At 44.0% G+C, this 20,356-nt stretch overlaps 1 protein-coding gene across 1 annotated transcript; it reads right to left on the bottom strand.

Moving 5' to 3' along the window:
• Positions 1-746: 746 nt before the first annotated feature.
• ptger1 (prostaglandin E receptor 1) lies at positions 747-16,031 on the bottom strand (the record flags this gene model as incomplete). The annotated part of the gene is made up of 3 exons (XM_008104216.3): positions 747-2,343; positions 3,297-4,149; positions 15,700-16,031. Coding segments are annotated over 3 exons (1,440 nt in total), but the record flags the coding sequence as incomplete, so codon positions are not given.
• Positions 16,032-20,356: the final 4,325 nt, after the last annotated feature.

Genomic DNA, 20,356 nt, shown 5'->3' with positions numbered 1-20,356 from the left:
TGGGATGTGGCTTCAGAGACAGTTACAATATTTAAACCATGAGAGGTAGGTCATAGGGCTGCCTCCCCTACTCTTCTGCCTGTGATGTTAATGCCAGAATTGTTAGTGACACTCAGATGTGTAAATGTTAGCCATGTGTCTTTTTTGATGGTGTACAAATTATTCTCTAGCCCTATTCACAACATTCAGAGCCTCTCCCCCCAAAGCCGCCAGTGTTTACTAGCAGGGAGGCAGTTCGGATGATATAGCTCCAAGGTGGGGAGATAGGACAGTGCACTCAATCTCTGAATCCACTTCCACTTCCTTCTCCCTCTGAGCCAAGATGAACACATTTGTCAAGGTCTGAATTGTTTTCTCTGCTCCTTTCTACTGGGCAGCAGCAGTGACAGCCCCTCCTGAGCTTAACAGCTCTGGGGAAGAAGTTTTGGAAAAAGTTGAGAGCTAAAGGATACCCTTCTGTATCTTGTAGGTGGGAAAAAAAAACAGACTGCAGGAAACATTACAATCTGCTTTTGTGTAAGATTTTGCTGCTGGAGCCATTTGCCAAATTTCAACTTGGCTTGATCAAGGCTCCAACACATACACCCCCCCCCCCAAACCAGCAGCAACCCTATGGGCCACACTACTCCCAAGAGGAAGGGACAATAGACAGAGCAGAGAGATCCCACACCTGACTGATAGGGCAAAGCCAGGAATTTGGTACCAAGTCAATGATACAAAGACAAATCAAGCATAACCATCTAGGGTTCTCTTCAGGTTTGCTTTATTGCCAAGCGCACAGCGCCAGTGAACATTACTCATAGGACGGAGTCCTAGGATGCCCCAGGCGTAGCTCCTCCCAGGGTCTGCAGAGCTATCTGCTCCAGATCCCTGCATCCCTGGCACAGCAGTCCAGGAGCCAGTCAGCAGCATCGGAGAGTACAAAATTTGGTGGTATCCACAGGCACCCAACAGATAATCCATCAATCAGGTCCACTGCTCTGAAAAGGTGCAGAATTCTCAACAGCCTCCTCCTGAGTGAAATACATGCCAGGCCCCATAGTGTTCTCCCACCATGGCACAGGAACCCACCAAAGTGCAAATCCTTTGAAGGTGCAAGACAACTTTTAGGTATTTTTTTGGGGAGCACATTTCTAGCCCACTTCACCTATGCAGGGGCTTTCTGTCCACATTTACATCTCAAGAAAGGCCTCCTATGTGCCCTAGAGCTGTCCTCTCCAACACAGCACCGAGCACAGGTGTGAAAGGTGGGTACGCTTATACTTAGCCAGATTGCCTCTATTACACAAGAGAGAAAATGAACTGCCTAAACCAAGTATCTCAAGGAAGGATGGTAGCTCAGGGTCATCTTTTGGGCTATCACAGCTATCTTAGATTTGGAACCAATCCATGAATCCTTGCTCTCTGGAGAGGCTGCAATTGAATCCTACAAGAAAGTTAGAGATGGCAACCTGCTCTGGACTACCAGCATCCTGCTACTTTGGATTTTGGTACAAACAGTTATAAAGATCTCAAGCGAGGGCTCACAGCTTGCATTAGGAAGCATTGCATGCATTCAGTATTTACTGAATCACGATATTCCTCACCATCATTGCCAGAAAATGCAAAACTGATTTGCACTGAGTCATTACTGTCACTTTATGCAGCCAAAAATATTTTTTTAAATACTGGTGGTTTTCCAGGACTTGAAGTGGAGCTCTTTCCCAGCCTTGCTTAACTCAGGGGCCAGGAACTGAGCCTAGGACCTTTTGAAATCTGAACACATCCTCGATCACCACCCAATAATGACCTTTCCCTATAAAAAGGTTACAACATTCCTTGGCAAGTTGCCTCAAAAGGTGCCTCTTATTCACAAGGAAATTCCAACCTGGCCAACAGCATACTCTGCTCCCTCAGCCTTGGGTCCCACAAACACGCCTTTTGTGCTAGTGTAAACCAAAATGTGCTTAATGGCTCCTGTCTCCCCATACTGGAGCACCACCAGCCAAGGCCCCCAGATGTTGGACCCCAGTGAGACTGTTCTGCAGGATTTCCAGAGAGGCTCTGGGCAAAGTGCTCCTTACACAATCTTTAGCAGTCCAACCCATGCTAGATGCGGCCAGCAGCAACACTACGCTCTGAGCTTTGGAAGGAGCTGGCCTCCCAACGGTCAAAGCGGATCCCCTTGGGAGTAGAGCGCCGCAGAAGTACAGCAAGGATCTTGCGCAACACAGCACGCCGCAGCAGGATGTACACCCAAGGGTCCAGGATCTGGTTCCAAGAAGCCAAGCGCACTCCAAGAAAAAGCAGCTTGCCGTAATCCAGATCGCCATGAGAGTTGCTCACTGATAAAATGACGAAGACCTGGAACAGAAGACAGAAGGACCAGTGTGAGAGGCTGATCAGTATGTCTGCAGGAGCCCTTTCGCAACCTACTACCTCCCCCCTCTCCAGTGGCCCTAAAACCCCCAGCGTCTTCCTCCACACACAACCATTCAATTGAATCTAGTGGTACTCTAACATCCACACCCAATAATGTGGTAGCCGAATAAGAATTTTCCAGCTCCTCTGGGCACAACTGAGGGATGGGAGGTTGACTCAATGACTACAGCTCATGGGAGAACAAGAGGAACCTATGCCTCTGCTTAATTTATGGGGTGGAGGGGCTCTCTTGCTTGGGTCTGTGAAGCATTATTTATCTGGTCCAAAACACCTCTCCCAACTAGTCAGGAGAGAGGATTGGTTGGACATGATGCAGTTACATCAGGTGGGTAATGACAAACCCTCCATTGTTTGAAAGCTGAAAAATCTGTCTTTCATTTACAAGGCCACCAAACCCTTTAAGTGTCATAAGGGACTATTTCGCCGTGTTGAAATGATCTCTTATTACCTCCCGAGGCTGTTCAAGGCCCAAGTGAGAGGGTTTTTTTAAAAATAAAAATTCGATTTACTTCTAAGCTGGAAAAATATCTTTGAAAAAGAAAAGGGAGGGTAATACCAGAGTCCCCACCACCTCCAAATGGTCGCCAACCATGGATACTGCCAACGTGCTTTGGTTGCTGGATGGCAGAAACATCACACCTTTTCTCAGTTATGATCCTCAAGGATGGCAATTCAGAGTCTCATTGTTCATTAAGATGCTTTCTGCACTCTGGGAATCCTTCAGTTCTAACCACCAACTCTAAAAGACCTCACAAAGTCTCCCCAGTCTCTCCTCTCTTATGCTCCCACTGCAGACATCCCTGCCAATTCCCTTCTAGGGGGTTCCATCATTTCAGCTACCTCCTGTGTCCTCCTCCTTCTCCCACATCACTCACCAGCAAGGGGCTCCAGCAGATGCAGGAAACCACCATGATGCCCACCAGCTGCACCACCATCTCAATGTCATGGGCCTTGGCTCGACGTTGCCCACATTTGCGTTGTCCACGGAGCCGAGCCCGCACTAGGATGAGTCCACTGAAGGTATTGCAGATCAAGGAGGCAAGCAGCGAGGCCAAGCCCAGCAAGGAGAAGAGCAAGGCAAAGGCCACCTCTGGCCATGCTTCCACCTTCTGCGCCTTGATGAAACACCAGGCACCCTGGGCCTGGTTGACATAGGTCCCAAACCTACAGAGGGGCATCAGGGCAATGGCTAGAGCAGCAGCCCACAATCCTAGCAAAGACAGTTTTGTCCGTCTCGGAGTGACCAAGGCAGCGTGCAACAAAGGACGGGTGATGCCCACGCAGCGCTCCACTGCCATGATAAAACCCAAGAAAAGAGGGCAGAGTCCGAAGAATACCATAGAGGCTCCAAAGAACTGGCAGAGGGCTCCAGAAGGGTCCATGGCTGCCCAGCCACGTCGCGTGGCGTACAGATGTAACACAAAGGAACCCGGGATGACATGGCCTGCTAGGTCAGTGATCACCAGACTGCTGGCAAAAAGGAGGAAGGTGGCTTTGGAGCGGCGTCGGAAACGGGCATAGGACTGCACCAGGATAACCAAGGCCACAATGTTGGAGACGGCTCCCAGGGTCATAGAGAAAATGGGGAAAGCAGGTGAAGACGGGGGCTTTTCCAGCACAGTGTAGCTTGAGGAATTGTTCACCGGGTGAGTGGTCGGTAGTGCCTGGGAAGCATTGGAAAGATGGATGGCAAACATCCTGTCAGTGGCTGCCTCCAGATGAACACATCTACCAGGGAAAAAATAAAACAGACATTCAAGAAACTCAGTTGGCCTTGGGGGGATTCAGTTCAACAGGCAAGAACGACTGCATCTCCCTCCCTCCCTCTCCATTTCAGAATTTAAACTATTGATGGGAATGATGAATTGTTTGTTTTGGACTGTACTTTCCAGCATTCCTCAATGTTGCTATGGCAACCAGGGCTGCTGGGAACTGCAGCCCAACAATGCCCAGAGAAGACAACTTTCTACTTGCTAGATTATGTATTTCTCTTAGTCTATTCGTTTTTCTGCTTCTTTCCTCCTTGCATTGCATATTTTCCTTAAATCTGCAAAGTTTCTAACTTTAAAGGCTCTACAATATCCCTAACATTTAGATATTTGAATTAAATCTCAACAAAATGGAGGAAGCGGGGAAAAGCATTTAGTAGTGGGACTGGCAATCTGGAAAGAGTTTGAAAGGAACAGTGACTGAAAGCCAAGTTGCTTTTTTTAGGACAGTGTTTCTCAAACTGTACTTCTCCAGGTGTTTAGGACTTCAGTTCACAGAAATCTCAGCCAGTTTACCAGCCATGGGAGCTGAAATCCAAAACATCTGGAGAAGCACAGTTTGAGAAACCCTGTTTTAGCATATTAAGGACCTGGGGATCATTTTTAGTAACTTTGTTTAAAAAACAACAACTTACATGCATGTCTATGCCTGGTCCTATTTTTTCCTTTTTAATTTGAGGTCAAGGACTATAGGATTCAGAACCATTTCTTCCAGCAGGCCTACCCAGTCAACTTTCAATCATGAGTTTTCATTTACATTCTGTTGCTACTATATGTCAATTTGGTATCTGTGTTTGATGCAATTTTAAAAATATTTTTGTGGTTTTATCTATTTAATTTAGGAGCCCCGGTGGCGAAGTGCGTTAAAGCACTGAGCTGGAGACCAAAAGGTCCCAGGAGCGGCGTGAGCGGCCGCTGTTAGCTCCAGCTCCTGCCAACCTAGCAGTTCGAAAAAATGCCAATGTGAGTAGATCAATAGGTACCGCTCCGGCAGGAAGGTAACGGCGCTCCATGCAGTCATGCCGGCCACATGACCTTGGAGGGGTCTACGGACAACGCCGGCTCTTCGGCTTAGAAATGGAGATGAGCACCAACCCTCAGAGTCGGACACGACTGGACTTAACGTCAGGGGAAACCTTTACCTTTACCTACCTATTTAATTTATTGTATATATTTTACGCTCATATGTTTTTGACTTTGTTGTACCTGCCTCAAGCAATCATGAGAGGCTGGTAATAAATACAATTTGTTGTTGTTGTTGTTGTTGTTGTTGTTGTTATGTGAGAGACTGAAGGGATCAGGGAAATAAAAAATCTAGGAAAGTATAACATTTAATTCTTATTAGGACAAAAATGAAAACATTATTTTTAAAAAGTTTCCATTCCCATCTCCCAGTTAAATATGTGTGTGGGTGTATAAAGATGTGAATGTGGATTTTTAGATTATTTATAATATTGGGATTTTATAGTATAAACATGTTTAATATTACAAACACAAGAATGCCGGATGAAGTCTTCACTATAAATGTCATCACAACAGTTAAGAAGAACAGCAAAGTGAACAATCCCAGCAATGGGGACAACTGGCATCTACTCTGCAAGAAGTCATTAGGTCATAGATTTGCTGGAAGGAAAATCAGGAGTCTAGGGTATGAAATGCAAAATATCAAACGTCACAAATTTATGTTTTCCTAACATATACAAAGTTAGAATGTATCCAAAAACCACACTTGGATAATGCTTTTCCTAGGAACAAGGAGAATGTCACAAAGACATGTAAACAAGTTTTCTCACATTATTCTTCATCCTGAATGGTAAGCAAAATAGGAGTTGCAGAAAAGGAAAAGTAACATGCAAGTTAGCTAGAACAGTTTGCGTTGTTTATAAAAATGTAGCACCATCCATTGCCTTGTCTTTATAGCTTTGAAATACAAACGTAATTCCCCAAAATGTGCATAACATTTCACCCTAAAACTCCTACATCACTCCACCCAATGAATCCAATGGGATTTATTATTATGTGCATATAGGTTTGTTACTTTTGTTTCCTAACAATATCACCTCCTTCACTCCTTTTCTAAAGCTGTAGTTCTGTCTGGAAGCGAAAGCCAGAGCTGGTCTTATCCTTGGGCATACTGAAAAAGCTGCCTCGGGGAGCAGGGCAAGAGGGCAGCCCCACATACACTGTCTACTTCCTCCAAAACTAGCCTGAAGTCTCAATATGTAGGATAAAACACTATCCCATCACATTACCCGTTTCACATTAGTCAGCCCTCTATGTTTACAGGTTTAACTTTTGTGGATTTGATTATTTGACCAATTACATGGAATCTCAAGGTCCTCCAACACAACTCCTTGGTGAGCTTCCAGATGAAGAGACTAGAGCAGAGCTTTCCAAACTCTGTGCCACAACAAGTTAGCGTATGGGTGTGCTGCGCAAACAACATGAGAAACCCCTGAGTCTATGCAAAATAAGCAATAAATCCTATATTTAATAATATATCTATATAAATGAAAGGATTTAATGAGATATGTTGTGTTTCTGAACATTTTGTTATTATCATTTATGTGCCAATATTTCTTATAAAGATTTGGCTTAACCTGCTCTTTGTCAGTAAAACTGAGTTACTGTGTCACAAAATGAGGCATGTCTCAAAAGTGTATCATCAACATTAAATGTTTGGAAAGCTCTGGTCTAGAGATTCCTGGAGAGGTGTTCTCCCAAGTAAACAGAATCGTGCTTCGTCTGAGGTTTCCCCACTTTTTGTGGAGTCCTGTGGTCTTAGCCCTGCAAATGTAGAGGTCTGACTACAAGGTTATGGCACTATGACTCTACTTTAACTGCCTTGGGGGATCTCCTGTGGAATCCTCTTCTTTGTAGTTTGCTCAGGGGCAACAGATGAGAACTCCAAGGGCCCCTTTGTCAACTACCAATTCCAGGATTCCACAGGATGGAGTAATGGCTGTTAAAGTCGAATCATAGTGCTATAATCACACTACGTTAAAGGGCCCCATGTTTGAAATACAGTAGAGTCTCACTTATTCAACATAAACGGGCTGGCAGAATGTTGGATAAGCGAATATGTTGGATAATAAGGAGAGATTAAGGAGAAGCCTATTAAACACCAAATTAGGTTATGATTTTACAAATTAAGCACCAAAACATCATGTTATACAACAAATTTGACAGAAAAAAGTAGTTCAATACGCAGTAATGCTATGTAGTAATTACTGTATTTATGAATTTAGCATCAAAATATCACAATATATTGAAAACATTGACTACAAAAATGCGTTGGATAATCCAGAACGTTGGATAAGCGAGTGTTGGATAAGTGAGACTCTACTGTAATAATGAATTGCCCATCTAGTTTCTCCTACACAGAAAGCGGTAGGGATGAACACACATGCACCGTTCTTTTTTCTTAAGTAGTAAAATGCCTTCCTCTCCAACTGGAAATTTCCATTTTGTTCTATGGGGCTTATTTCAGAATAGATAATAATACAAAGGTGCTGTCAGACTGTTAGAAACAGCAGACATTGGGGCTTTGGCTGCAATATCATGCTGAGCTTTCTGTTTCCCTCTCTTGCTGCTCAATCACATAGTCATTTCCGACTCTTTGTGACCTCATGGACCAGTCCCTCTCTTATCTATCTATATAAATCTGTTCTGACCATTTCTACTTTAGTGCAAACAGCACAACTACAAAACCCAGAACCACGAAACTTGGCAACAAAACACATGGTCCTCCCCGCTGTGTTTAGACGACAAAACCAAAACACAATTCAAAGTGGATGTCCCTCAAAATCCCAAAAACCGAAAACAGCATTGTGCGCATGCGTGGTGCAGGCCCCAGCCCCCACCCTTGGAAGACATACGGGTATTACAGGCAGCAGCGCGCGAGCAGCCCAACCGCTGTGCCAGACGGTTTACCTCACGCAAGGGAGGAAGACGAGGCAGAGGAATAAAGGGTGAAAGCTTTCCCCATCTCAAGCTTTCACAAACTTGAGACTTTGTGACTTAATAATAATAATAATAATAATAATAATAATTTTATTTTTATACCCCGCCCCATCTCCCCGAAGGGACTCAGAGCGGCTTACATGGGGCCAAGCCCAGACATCAGACAATATAAAAACATAGCAATAAAAAGTCAATCAACAATAAAACAAATCATAAAACAAATGAGGTCACATACAATAAATATATTGATAAAATCCTGGGTTGGCTCCAAAAAGAACTGGGCCAAAAGTGCAAGAAGTGTCAGTTAATAATCGGTGAGGGACATTTGGACAATACTACGAACATGCCCGAGAGGACGGAGGGAGGGCAAACTACAACACCCACAATCCCTAACCACCTATTGGGGACAATGGGAGAGGACTGGGATTGTGGCAGTCCTACATCAAATAATGGCGCCGCTGCTTCTTCAAACCCCACTCTTCGCCCATCCTACCCTCCTCCATCTCCAACCTCCTCTCTAACTCCCAGGAATGCCGGCATGGCTTTTTACAAGCAGGCCCATTTAGGCAGTCATGGCGATGTGGCTTTGACACACCCCTCCCTTCCACCCTTCCTCGCTCCTACCTCCTCCTAACTAACAGAGAAAGGACTGGGGAGAATTCACCATGATTTATAGGAGTTTAAGGGACTGAGATTTATAGTTCACCAGCAATCAAAGACCACTCAGAATCGCACCAATACTGGACCTGGAACTCACTTGCAACAAAGACCCAACATGGCCAAATTTACATACTGGTGTGGTTTGACAGTGAATGACCTTGACAACCAGGAGATATAGTTCACCTCTATTCAGAGAACACTGAGCCCATTTGGACCAAACTTACCGCACAAATTTAACATGGCCAACTGGGAATAATGGAGGTCTAAGGTGGTCATTGACATTTAACACTGGGAGTTACAGTTCACCTATAACTTGGAACACAGACCCAACATGGCCAACTGTGAATATTGGGAGAGTATTAGGGGGATTGACTCAACATTTTTGGGGAAATGTAGTCCACCCACATCCTTCATATTATTAATGAATATCATTGCTATTGCTTACAGCACCCTGACAGACGGGCCTTCCACTGAGCCCTGTCTTCTGCTGGTCCCACTTCAACTCCCTGGCCAGGAAGAGAGGGGCTTTAATCAGGGCCAGCTAACATCTTCAAACAAAGGATTCCCCAAGGCAGGAGGCAGCCAGAACTGGACCAAACTTGCCACACAGATCTAACACAGCCAACTTGATATAGCAGCGGGGGTTGGGGGGATGCTTAAATTTGCTAGCCGGGAGTTGTAATTCACCCGTATCCACAGAGCACTGAAGGTAGCCAACGTCAGATCTGGACCAAACTTGGCACACAGACTGAACATGCCCAACTGTGAATACTGGCACGATTTTGGGGCCTAGGAATTGTAGTTCATCTGTATTCAAAGAACCCAGAACCCAGCAAGTGATGGATCTGGACCAAACTTGGAACACAGACCCAACGTGGCCACCTGTGAATATTTGGGGGGGGGGGGCGGTTAGGGGGATTGACCCAACATTTCTGAGGAATTGTAGTCTACCCACATCCTTCATATTAATACTGAATATCATTGCTATTGATTACAGCAGCCTGGAGGACAGGCCTTCCACTGAGCCCTGTCTTCTGCTGGTCCTTCTTCAACTCCCTGAACAGGAAGGGAGGGGCTTCAATCAGGGCCAGCTAAGACCTCCAAACAAAGGATCCCCCAAGGGAGGAGGCAGCCAGGCTTACAACCTGCGAGGCCATTACATGCTAATCAAAGTGACAAATAACAGCATGCATACCTGCCACAACAGGACTATTCATGGTATTCTAGCCCACCAAACTAGGATTCCCTTAGGAAGAAAACAGCCAGGGTTTGAGGCTGCAAGGCTATTCACTGCTATTCCACTAAAGCCACAGCAACGCGTGGCCGGGCACAGCTAGTACCTTACTATTTTGCAAAACAACCAATGTGAAGAAGGGTTGCTGATTATTCTGAGATATTTTCATTGGTCCAAATACATAAGCAACCCTATTGTGCTGGGATTTCTCCTCACTCATCTTCACAATGGATCAACAAAGCTCACTAGGATTGTTTGCGCCCTTTGAAAGTGAATCACATTCCTTTCAGTTTGGATGAGGGCGGGCAGTAATCTATACAAATGCACTAGTAGCAGAAGCAATTTATGTTAAACTACAACCATCATTCCTACATTTACAACATGGCATATGTGTATGTGTTTAAATAAGTAGCTGTATAGGCACATCTAGCCAAACAGAATTGTTCTGTCTCTCCTCTTTCTTGTTTTAATTCCTATTGTCTGGCTGAATTAACCTTGGGCTATATTCAGAACCAGATGACACTGAGTCACTTCAGCTTGTAAAACACAATGGCTCCTGTTGGTCTTTGTCAAAAAAAACCAGAATCCAAGATAGTTTTACTTAAATTTCACTTGAACTTGCTTACTCTTGATCTCTTTTAAATGCTAGGTTTTCATTGTAACTGGAGTGGTTAAATGTGGCTTTCCCCCAATCCTTCTAATATATGCTCATTGGAAGAAGAATTTAGGTATCTAACTTGTGATTGCCAGTTTTTTTCCATGTCAGGAGCGTCTTGAAAAACTGCAAGTCGCTTCTGACGTGAGAGAATTGGCTGTCTGCAAGGACGTTGCCCAGGGGATGCCCGGATGTTTGATGTTTTACCATCCTGGTGGGAGGCTTCTCTCATCTCCCTGCATGGGGAGCTGGAGCTGACAGAGGGAGCTCACCCACTCTTCTCAGAGTCAAATTGCTGACCTATTGGTCAGCAATCCTACCAGCACAAGCGTTTAAGCCATTGTGCCACTGGGGGCTCCACTGCCAGTTCAAAATCAGAGTTGGGGAGTAAAGGAGTTAGTTTCCATCTTCTCTATAAGGATTTTTTTTATCATGTCAGAAGCGAATTGAGAATATACTGCAATAGAAGGTAGATCAGGATCCTCTACACCTTCAGCTGCTTTGAGATAGATCATCAAACAATTCTAACTCCCAGTTGTTTCACAATGACAACATCTTTTCCCTCCAAATTAGGCTGTTAAAACAAAAGGATGGAAGAAGAAGGAATGGATGTTTATGGAGAAGCTATGTTTTGATATGGAAAAAAAATTCTATATTGAGATACTTTTAGGTGTATTCTACTCTTAATTCGGCCTATACATTTGTTTTTAGTAAGCCACTACTTGGAGGTATCTTATTCACAGGGTTGTTATAAGTTGGTTAATAACCACAATTTTACTTTCTATTATAAACACCAAGCTCTAACTAGTAAAGTTCAGTGTTTATAATAAAAACAAAACAGACCCCACATTTACTATGCTAATAGTATCACAGACTACTGTAGTTAATGGGAACATACAATGTTGGGGTCTATTAGAAAATAAATGTAACCAACAAAAGGTGCCCCCAATTTTTTGTGTCAGGAGCGACTTGAGAAACTGCAAGTCACTTCTGGTGTGAGAGAATTTGCCATCTGCAAGGACATTGCCCAGGATGTGTTACCATCCTGTGGGAGGCTTCTCTTATATCCCCGCATGGGAATCTGGAGCTGACAGACAGGAGCTCACCCAGCTCCCTGGATTCAGATCACCGACCTTTCGGTCAGCAGTCCTGCTGGCACAAAGGTTTAACCCATTGCACCACCGGAGGCTCTTGCCCCCAATTAACTGAGCAGCAAACTTTTAAATCTATGCAACTATTTTAGATTTTAAAATCTGAAATGGCAATTGCTATCATAAGGGCATTTCTCTCTTCTTTTTCTTTAGACATCTGCTTGTCACAGTGAAAAGCCTTCTTCTAAAATGCTGCCTGCTACAACATAACACATGCATGCAAATACAAGTAGGCATCTTGCTTCCGAAGTGTTGTCTTTGCCTATCTGAGGCCTTAATCAATTAACAGCCTAAAACTTGTATGATTTGGCAGATGCATGACATAAAGATAACGCATTACAGTAGTCAATAGATGGTACCAGGCAACTAACAGCCATTATCTAATGTAAACTTTCCCTACTAAACACAGAACAGAATCCGACAGTGTGTTCTGCTCAACTCTCTCCTTACTAAATAGAGAAGTAGCTATTATACCTTCCTGACTCAGATAGATCCTCTTCAATAACTTATGTGCAATTCACCAGAAATAGGATCATCATCACATCCCTTTTCTTTAAATTTATTTCATCTTGAACAACTAGCAGTATTTACCACTCAAAGCAGCAGGTGTGTTAGTCTGGAATATCAGTATGCAAAAGAATCCTGTAGCACCTTAGTGACTGATAGAATAAAGTTGGTTGAATAAGCTTCCATTGACTGAGAGAGATCCACACTGCAGAATTACAGCAACCACTTTATCTCCCATACCTCCATCCTATTGAATTCATGGATTTGTAATTTATTGTGTCCACAAAGTTCTATGACAGAAAAAGGTAAACATCTCACAAAATCGACAAATCTCAAAGAACTGAGACGTGGCAGTTAATGTGGTGTCAAACGGATATAATTCTGAAGTGTGGATACAACCTAAGCAACCTACATAAATACAGTATTTACATTTGTTTCCATAACAAGGATATCTGCTCTACATTGTGAAGGTTTCCAATTTAGATTTTTCTTGTGCAATTCTGCAACCTTCTTCATGAGATTTTATGAGGGGAGGCAGTTGGTACTGTCTTCTATTTGCAATCCTCCAACATCTTCCTGAAACTTTTCCTACCATTTTTCTTTGCACAGAGGAAGAGTCCAGCCTGAGGGCTCCAACTACTACCAATAAACACTCTGCAGTTAGCTTGAGCCTCTCCTTTTTAACAGTTTGCTTGCTTGTTTAGAAATAAAAGAGACAAACATGGCGATGCAAAATATAGAGGGATTAAAAGTGGAAGAAGGGGTTTTCTGTATCCCTAAAAGCCTCCGCCAACAAGGCAGGTCCGTTGCAGAATAACATTGTCATTTGGAAGCTAAACCATTAGGATTTTAAAAATCAGCACACCACTCCTCTTGGGAACATCATTACCTGGAAATGTCCTATATATAATTATGAATTAGATAGTGACAAAAAGCAGATTAATCAAACAGGACTAATGTGGCATCCTGACTCATCCTGAGTTTTGTCCTGTTTTGGAGGAACTTTTGACAGCACACTTTATAATGTAACCTCAAATAATGACCAACTACTGATTGAACTATGCAAAGACACTAGCAGGGATTAGACTCTCAGTATAAAATATCTTTTTAAAATTGTGTCAGAAGTGACTTGGGAACATACTGCAAGTCGCTTTTGGTGTGAGAGAATTGGCCATCTACAGAGAGGTTGCCCAGGGGATGTTGCCTGAATGTGTTACTATCCTGCTGGGAGGCTTCTCTCATGTCCCTGCAAGCTAGAGCTGATAGACAGGAGTTCACCCCATCTCACAGATTCAAACTGGCAACCTTTCAGTCAGCAACCCAACCTTCAGGTCAGCAGTCCAGCCAGCACAAGGGTTTAACCCATTGCGCCACCACCGCTCCTAGGGTAAAATAATAATAACATAGAACAAAATTTTAAAATGTTTCTGTTCCTGGTTTAAAAGTGTTATTTCCTATTTAATTGTGCAGTACTTACTTTGAAGTAGTTGCTATACTTCAGAAACTCAGTTTTTGTCGCTGTCACAAACTATGTTTAAGTGGTTGAGTCTCTATTGAGAGATTCATTGAAAAACTAGAGCAAAATGCTAAAAGATGTCCCGCAAAAAACAAAGTTAATACACTTTTTCCATGTTTTTATGATAGAAGCAATTAGGAAATGACATTTACAACCCAGTAACAAAAATCATGTTACGTGGTATAATACTCTGCATTTGGAATTCAGTTTGTGTAGACAATGTCAGTTTACCTAAGTCAACCCCCAGTGCAGGTTTACTTTTCAAATGTTTCTGCTCATTGTAATATCTTGAAAGCTAAGCAGGGCTAACCCTGGATAATACTTGGATGGGAGACTAGCAATTAATACCACTTGCTATAGACTAGATTTCAGAGGAAGGGATTAGTAAGGTCATCTCGGATTATTCCTTGTCACCAAAAGCTTTATGAATATAATAGGGTTGCCATAAGTCCACAGACAATTTGAAGGCACATATATATATATAGTACTAGAAGATTCTGTTGTCAAAGGCTTTCATGGCTGGGATCACTGGTTTGCTGTGAGTTTTTCGAGCTGTATGGCCATGTTCCAGAAGCATTCTCTCCTGGTGTTTCATCCACATCTATGGCAGACATCCTCAGAGGTTATGAGGTCTGTTGGAAACTAACAACCACCATGCCAGACTACACAGAGATGCCATTGAAGTCCATAAACATGTGGACAATTTCAACAGAAAGGAGACCATGAAATTGAAAAAAATCTGGCTACCAAAATTTTAAAAAACTCTAGAATCAGGACAGCAGATAAAGAACACTCAAGCAACACTCAAAAGCAGGAGAATTCCAGACAAGAAACAACCAGGGCCAGGTAATCACCTCCCGACAAAGGATTCCCCCAGGCAGGAAGCAGCCATGTTTTGAAGCTGCAAGACTATTCAATGCTAATCAAGGTGGTCAAATACAATATTCACACTTTCCTCCAACAGACAAGAGTTCTTTCTCCTACCCTGGACCTTCCACAGATAAATAAACTCCACTTGCCTAGTTTCAAACAAATTTCAGAACCTCCGAGGATGCCTGCCATAGATGCAGGCAAAACATCAGGAGAAAATGCTTCTGGAACATGGTCATACAGCCTGGAAATCTCACAGCAGCCCAATCCTCCTACTTATTCTAAAAATTGGGGCTGAAAGGACAAGTATATAAGAACACATGGGTTGTTCACTCCCGGTTCCTCTGCAAATACCTGGCAGGAGGACAATCCTGTCGCAGTTTGAGCTGAAAGCTGGGGGTGTTTAGCTTGGAGAAAAGGAGGCTGAGAGGGGACAGGACAGCAGTGTTTACATACTTCAAGGACTGTCCCATTGAGGAGGAGACAGGCTTGTCTTCTGCTGCTCTGGAGACTAGGACACATTGGAGCCCTGGATTCAGATTACAGGGGGGAAAGATGCCAGCCAAACTTCCTGAAGGGAAGAGTTTGGCAGTGAGATGTGCTGCTTCGGAGCGTGGTGGAGGTTTTCAAGCAGAGGCTGGATGGCCCTCTGCCGGGGGCGCTTTGATTGTGTGCTGTTGCACGGGTTGGACTGGATGGCCCTTGGGGGTCTCTTCCAGGTCTAAGATTCCACCCATCCCGTTATCTGGAGGGACAAACGGTCTATGGTTGACGCCCGCCAAGTCTCTATGAGACCCTTGCATCCAGGACAGATCTCTGGGCAGCGTTTGCTGGGAAGTCTCCTCTCGCCCTCCTCCTCCTCCTCCTCTGCCGCCCCGTCCCCTCTCTCGCCCTGAACCCGCTTGCGGTCCTTCCTAACTTGGGAGTGGGAGGCTAGCCAAAGCGGAGCTCACCTTCTGTACGTCCGGCGGGGCTCCCTAGATCTCCGCGGCTCCTTCTTCAGCCAAGACTTCTCCGGGATCCAGGTCCGAAGTCCACTCCCTACGCGCCGCCCGGGTTTTGCCCCTCCGCGCCTCGCGTGCTGCCACTTATAAGGCGGCCCTAGTCGGCACCAGGGGGCGCTCTGCTTTGGGCTGCCCTTGCCCGAGGGAAAGCCTGGAGTGGATTCCGGCGGGAAGGGACCTTCTTGGAGAGAATGGGCTCCTCGACACTGCAGTAAGTTCGCCACCGCTTGGCCTGCCTGACTCAAGGCAATGCAATCACAGGAGTCTTTTAAAAAATCTATTTTTTAACACAGAGAAAACACAAATAAGTAGGAATGGTAATAATAATAATAATAATAATAATGGTAATAATAATAAAATTATTTTTGTATGCCACCTCCCAACCACTATGCACAATTAAATGCATAGTGCTGGTCATTGACTGTAATAAAGTTTTGTTGTTCGTAGAATCATAGAATCCTAGAGTTGGAAGAGACCTCATGGACCATCCAGTCCAACCCCCTGCCAAGAAGCACCCCAACAGATGGCCATCCAGCCTCTGCTTAAAGGCCTCCAAAGAAGAAGCCTCTACCACACTTGTTATTAAATGCATATGGAGACAAATGCAAACCTAATATAACAGTGTTACTGTATAATATAAACTTCACTGTGATGACCGAAACCCCGGCTTTCAAATTAATTTGAACCCGCAGCGGAGGGTTCCGCAGATCCATCACCAAAGGAACGGAGCGGGACCGCAGCAGACTATTATTAAAAGATCTTTTTTTTCTTCACTTTCCCCTTCCCTGAACTATGTAACAAATCCCCCAATAAAAGTAGCATTTATTTTAACAGTAACACTCTCTATCTGGTTATTTTGTGTCATTCTCTGACTCCTTCCTTTGCATGCAATTTCTCTCTCTCTCCTTCTCACTAACCCGTCTGATCTTTAAACCCTGGCGGAGGCTTCTCCGCCATAGATTAATACGGCGGACGGTACAAATTGGCTCATATCTTTATCAAAATTACCCCTAGCACACTCATCTTTTAGTCCTAACCCTTTCTAAGACCCCTGACTCAAGGACCACCAGCGGAACCGAAATCGGTCCAGTTCTCGGCACCTCAACAGCTGACTGTCAAACGGGACCGACTGCTCCTTTCAAGCCAGGCTGCTGCCTTATCCCGGACTTTCCTCTCCCCGCGACCCGCGGAATGGTTTTAGGAGATCCCTGGCCCCCTTTCTGTGAACTGGGGATGGGGGATCGCTCTCCCACTGGGGAAACATAGTTCTCCAAGGACCCTCACCCTCTCTACAGCTGCCAGGAGGGTGCCTGGACGGGTGCCCCTCCACGTTTCATTCATACCTTCATAATTTTATGAAGGAGAAGAACACTCTTCCCCAGACCTACCCCTGAACTTATGAAATCTTATACTTCCAAAGACTGCAACCCGCATGTGCCTCTTCCCCATGCCATCTCTACGAATTCCTTCCACCAACAGATGAACTCTTTTCCTCATGTATGTACCTGGACACCCTCATGACCCACTGTTGTATGAATTTCTAATCGTTGGGCTAACTTCATGAATTGTGAAATCATGCTGCTAGAACTCCACTTCTATGACTTTCCATATTGGGTTCCCCAGATGTTGTAAACCTCGTTCTTATCAAATGTTTTCAATTGTTTATATCATCCATGATTCCCCTTTATGCAATGTAACCCACCTCTATGGATTCTCCCTTACTTCCTTGAAATCTATCCATCTGCCTATATGTATTTGTACTCTTTGGGATCCCCGGAAAATATGTGTTTTTCCCAGCTGGGTTTATGCTCCAACTTTATTTTATTTTTCATTTTATTTCATATAATTGTCAATTCATGAAATCAAATGGGAAATATTTTGACCCCAACATGAACCCCAGCTTCTATGACCCAGGTTTACCTTCCCCAAAACAAAAGGTTAATCCGCTGCCACATAACCTAATCAGAATCAGATTGCATGGACAATATAGGACTTGAGTCGCCGAATAAAAGGTGATTCGCCCTCAAGGCAAACATTGTCATATCTCCTCCAAAGGGAAAACCAGGACGTCTCAGGAAGACGCCCTGCTGAGCCCATTGCCACCCATCCTTACTCCCCCCCTTGACACCTCAAGGCATATCTGAAATCAGTGTACATGACAGGAACCCCTGATGACTGTCATTAATCCCTTTAGAATTCGGCCGGACAAGAACTAATCCGATCCTTCCTGCTCAGTCATTTCATTGTTTCAATAACTCCCGCCTTCTCCTCTCTGATTGGCCCGAGTGGGGACAAAAAAGCGGCTCTCCATTGGGCCAGCAGAGCAAGGCGGGAAACGAAAGCCCGCCTCGTTCAACCTTCTAGCCTATCCGCGATCAGATGGGCGGGGGAGCGGGGCGGGAAATTCAAGGGGCTGTCAGACCGAAACATTGTATAAATATGGCTTTATTTTGAATGTATGATACGCTAGTAGACTGAATGATCGCTACTAGTGTCCTTTTCAGCTGAATCGCTCAATAAAGACTCCTTGGCGGATTTTCCTTCAACTTTGGCGGACCTTCTTCATTTCGGCTCCAGGTTGTATTGCGGCTCATATTCTCCTATTGGCTCCGCCAAGGTCCGTTCTCTCAGGACCGGATCGGCTCTCTCCTTAAGGGGCCCGATCCCCCAGAAACGCGGTCGACAACAACTGTGTTACCAACACATCTCTACTCTAATTACATGTATAACTAAAATGCAAACATACATTCACACACACACACACATATATTATATATACATTTTCCTGCAGTTTCTCTATAGTTTGACTTTTTTCTTCTTCTTCTACATTATATCTGGCACGTTATGTACTTCTGCTTGTTTGCACATTAATAACAAATGAATATCCCAGCAGTTTATCTCTCCAAACCTGTACATAATCTTTTCCTCTCCCTCAAATATTTATATTGGTAAAAAGTTATCTGTCCGTCTGAGAATGTGTCCACTGATTTATCCTTCAACAAAATGGTTAACTTGTTCATTTCTATTAGTTCCCATGTCTTTGCTGTGGAATCATAGGAGCCTATAGCCCTCTCTGCCAAAGAGTGCTGGCCCCTTATTAAACTATAGGCCCCAGGATTGCATAGCATTGAGCTATGGCGGTTAAAGTGATGTCAGACTGCATTAATTTTGCAGTGTAGATGCGGATGTGAGAAGGATATTTTAGAACTGAAATACTGCTGGCATTACTCTTACCTTCAAGATGTTTCTTACTTATGACAACCCACAGATGAACTTATTGCAGGGTGTTTTGATCAAGATTTGTTCAGGAGATGTTTGCCATTGCCTTCCTTGGAACCTGAGAAAGTATGACTCACCCCTTAACACTTAAAAACCATCACAGGCCCCTTCTATACTGCCATATAATCCAGATTATCAAATCAGATAATCCATATTATCTGCTTTGAACTGGATTATAAATCTACATTGCGATATAATCCAGTTCAAAGCAGATAGTCTGGATTTTATATGGTAGCGTAGAAGGAGCCACATTCAACAGCCACACACATCTAGATGGGAGCAATGTTACAACTAACTCTTCAACAGCCACAAAACCACATTTCCAGGGACACCTCCCTTTTCTGGCTAGACGCACCTACCAAATTAACCAGGCAGAGGTACTTAGGGAGGAGGAGGTGATGCAACAACTCATAAAAATGCACCACAAAAGCCACATTCCAGGAACTATTCCGGGTGAAAAAAAATAGGAAAATATGTTGAACACTCTAGCAAATGTGCCAAACAACTGAGAGCCAACATGATGTGAGAGCTGGTGTGTGTGTGTGTGTTTTTTTTTCATGTCAGGAGCAACATGAGAAACTCCAAGTTGCTTCTGGTGTGAGAGAATTGGCCATCTGCAAGGACGTTGCCCAGGGGACACCTTGGTGTTTTTGCCATCCTTGTGGGAGGCTTCTCTCATGTCCCCGCATGGAGCTGGAGCTGACAGAGGGAGCTCATTTGCACTCTCCCCAGGTTGGATTTGAATGGGCAGCCTTCAGGTCAGCAACTCAGCCTTCAAGTCAGCAGTCCTGCCAGCATAAGAGTTTAACCCATTGCGCCACTGAGGGGCTGGTGTGGTGTAAATGATTTCAACTCTCAAGACGAGGGTTTGAATCCCTGCTGGGATATGAAACTCATTGGGTGACCTTTGGTATATCACACTCTCTCAGCTTCAAGGGGAAGCAAAGGTAACCCTCCTCCAAACAAATTTCACAACCCAACAACACCATCCCAGGTTTGCTTTAGCATCGTCATAAGTCAGAAATGACTTCAAAGCACACAACAGCAACAACATACCAACCAGATTCACTTTTCACACATGAATAGATTGAAGAAATTAAAAAAATATATAGAAATCAAATGCTGTTTGAAGAAAAATCCCAATTCCAGAAATAGTTTCAGTAAAGAACAACACATTTCTGGCTAGCCGCACTTGGAAATTTCACTGTCTCACATGGCTGAATAGGAATGGTGGTATAAAGTAAATCAAAGTCAACAATTTTTCTTCCAAATGGCAGTACAGTACTTGTCCTAAACAGACAAAAAACTTTGTTCCAAAAAAATTTCT

Source organism: Anolis carolinensis, chromosome 2 (assembly GCF_035594765.1).
Source record: "Anolis carolinensis isolate JA03-04 chromosome 2, rAnoCar3.1.pri, whole genome shotgun sequence".
Taxonomy (NCBI): Eukaryota; Metazoa; Chordata; class Lepidosauria; order Squamata; family Dactyloidae; genus Anolis; species Anolis carolinensis.
The sequence above is the reverse complement of the archived record's forward strand: the minus strand, read 5'-3'. Positions and strand labels throughout refer to the sequence as shown.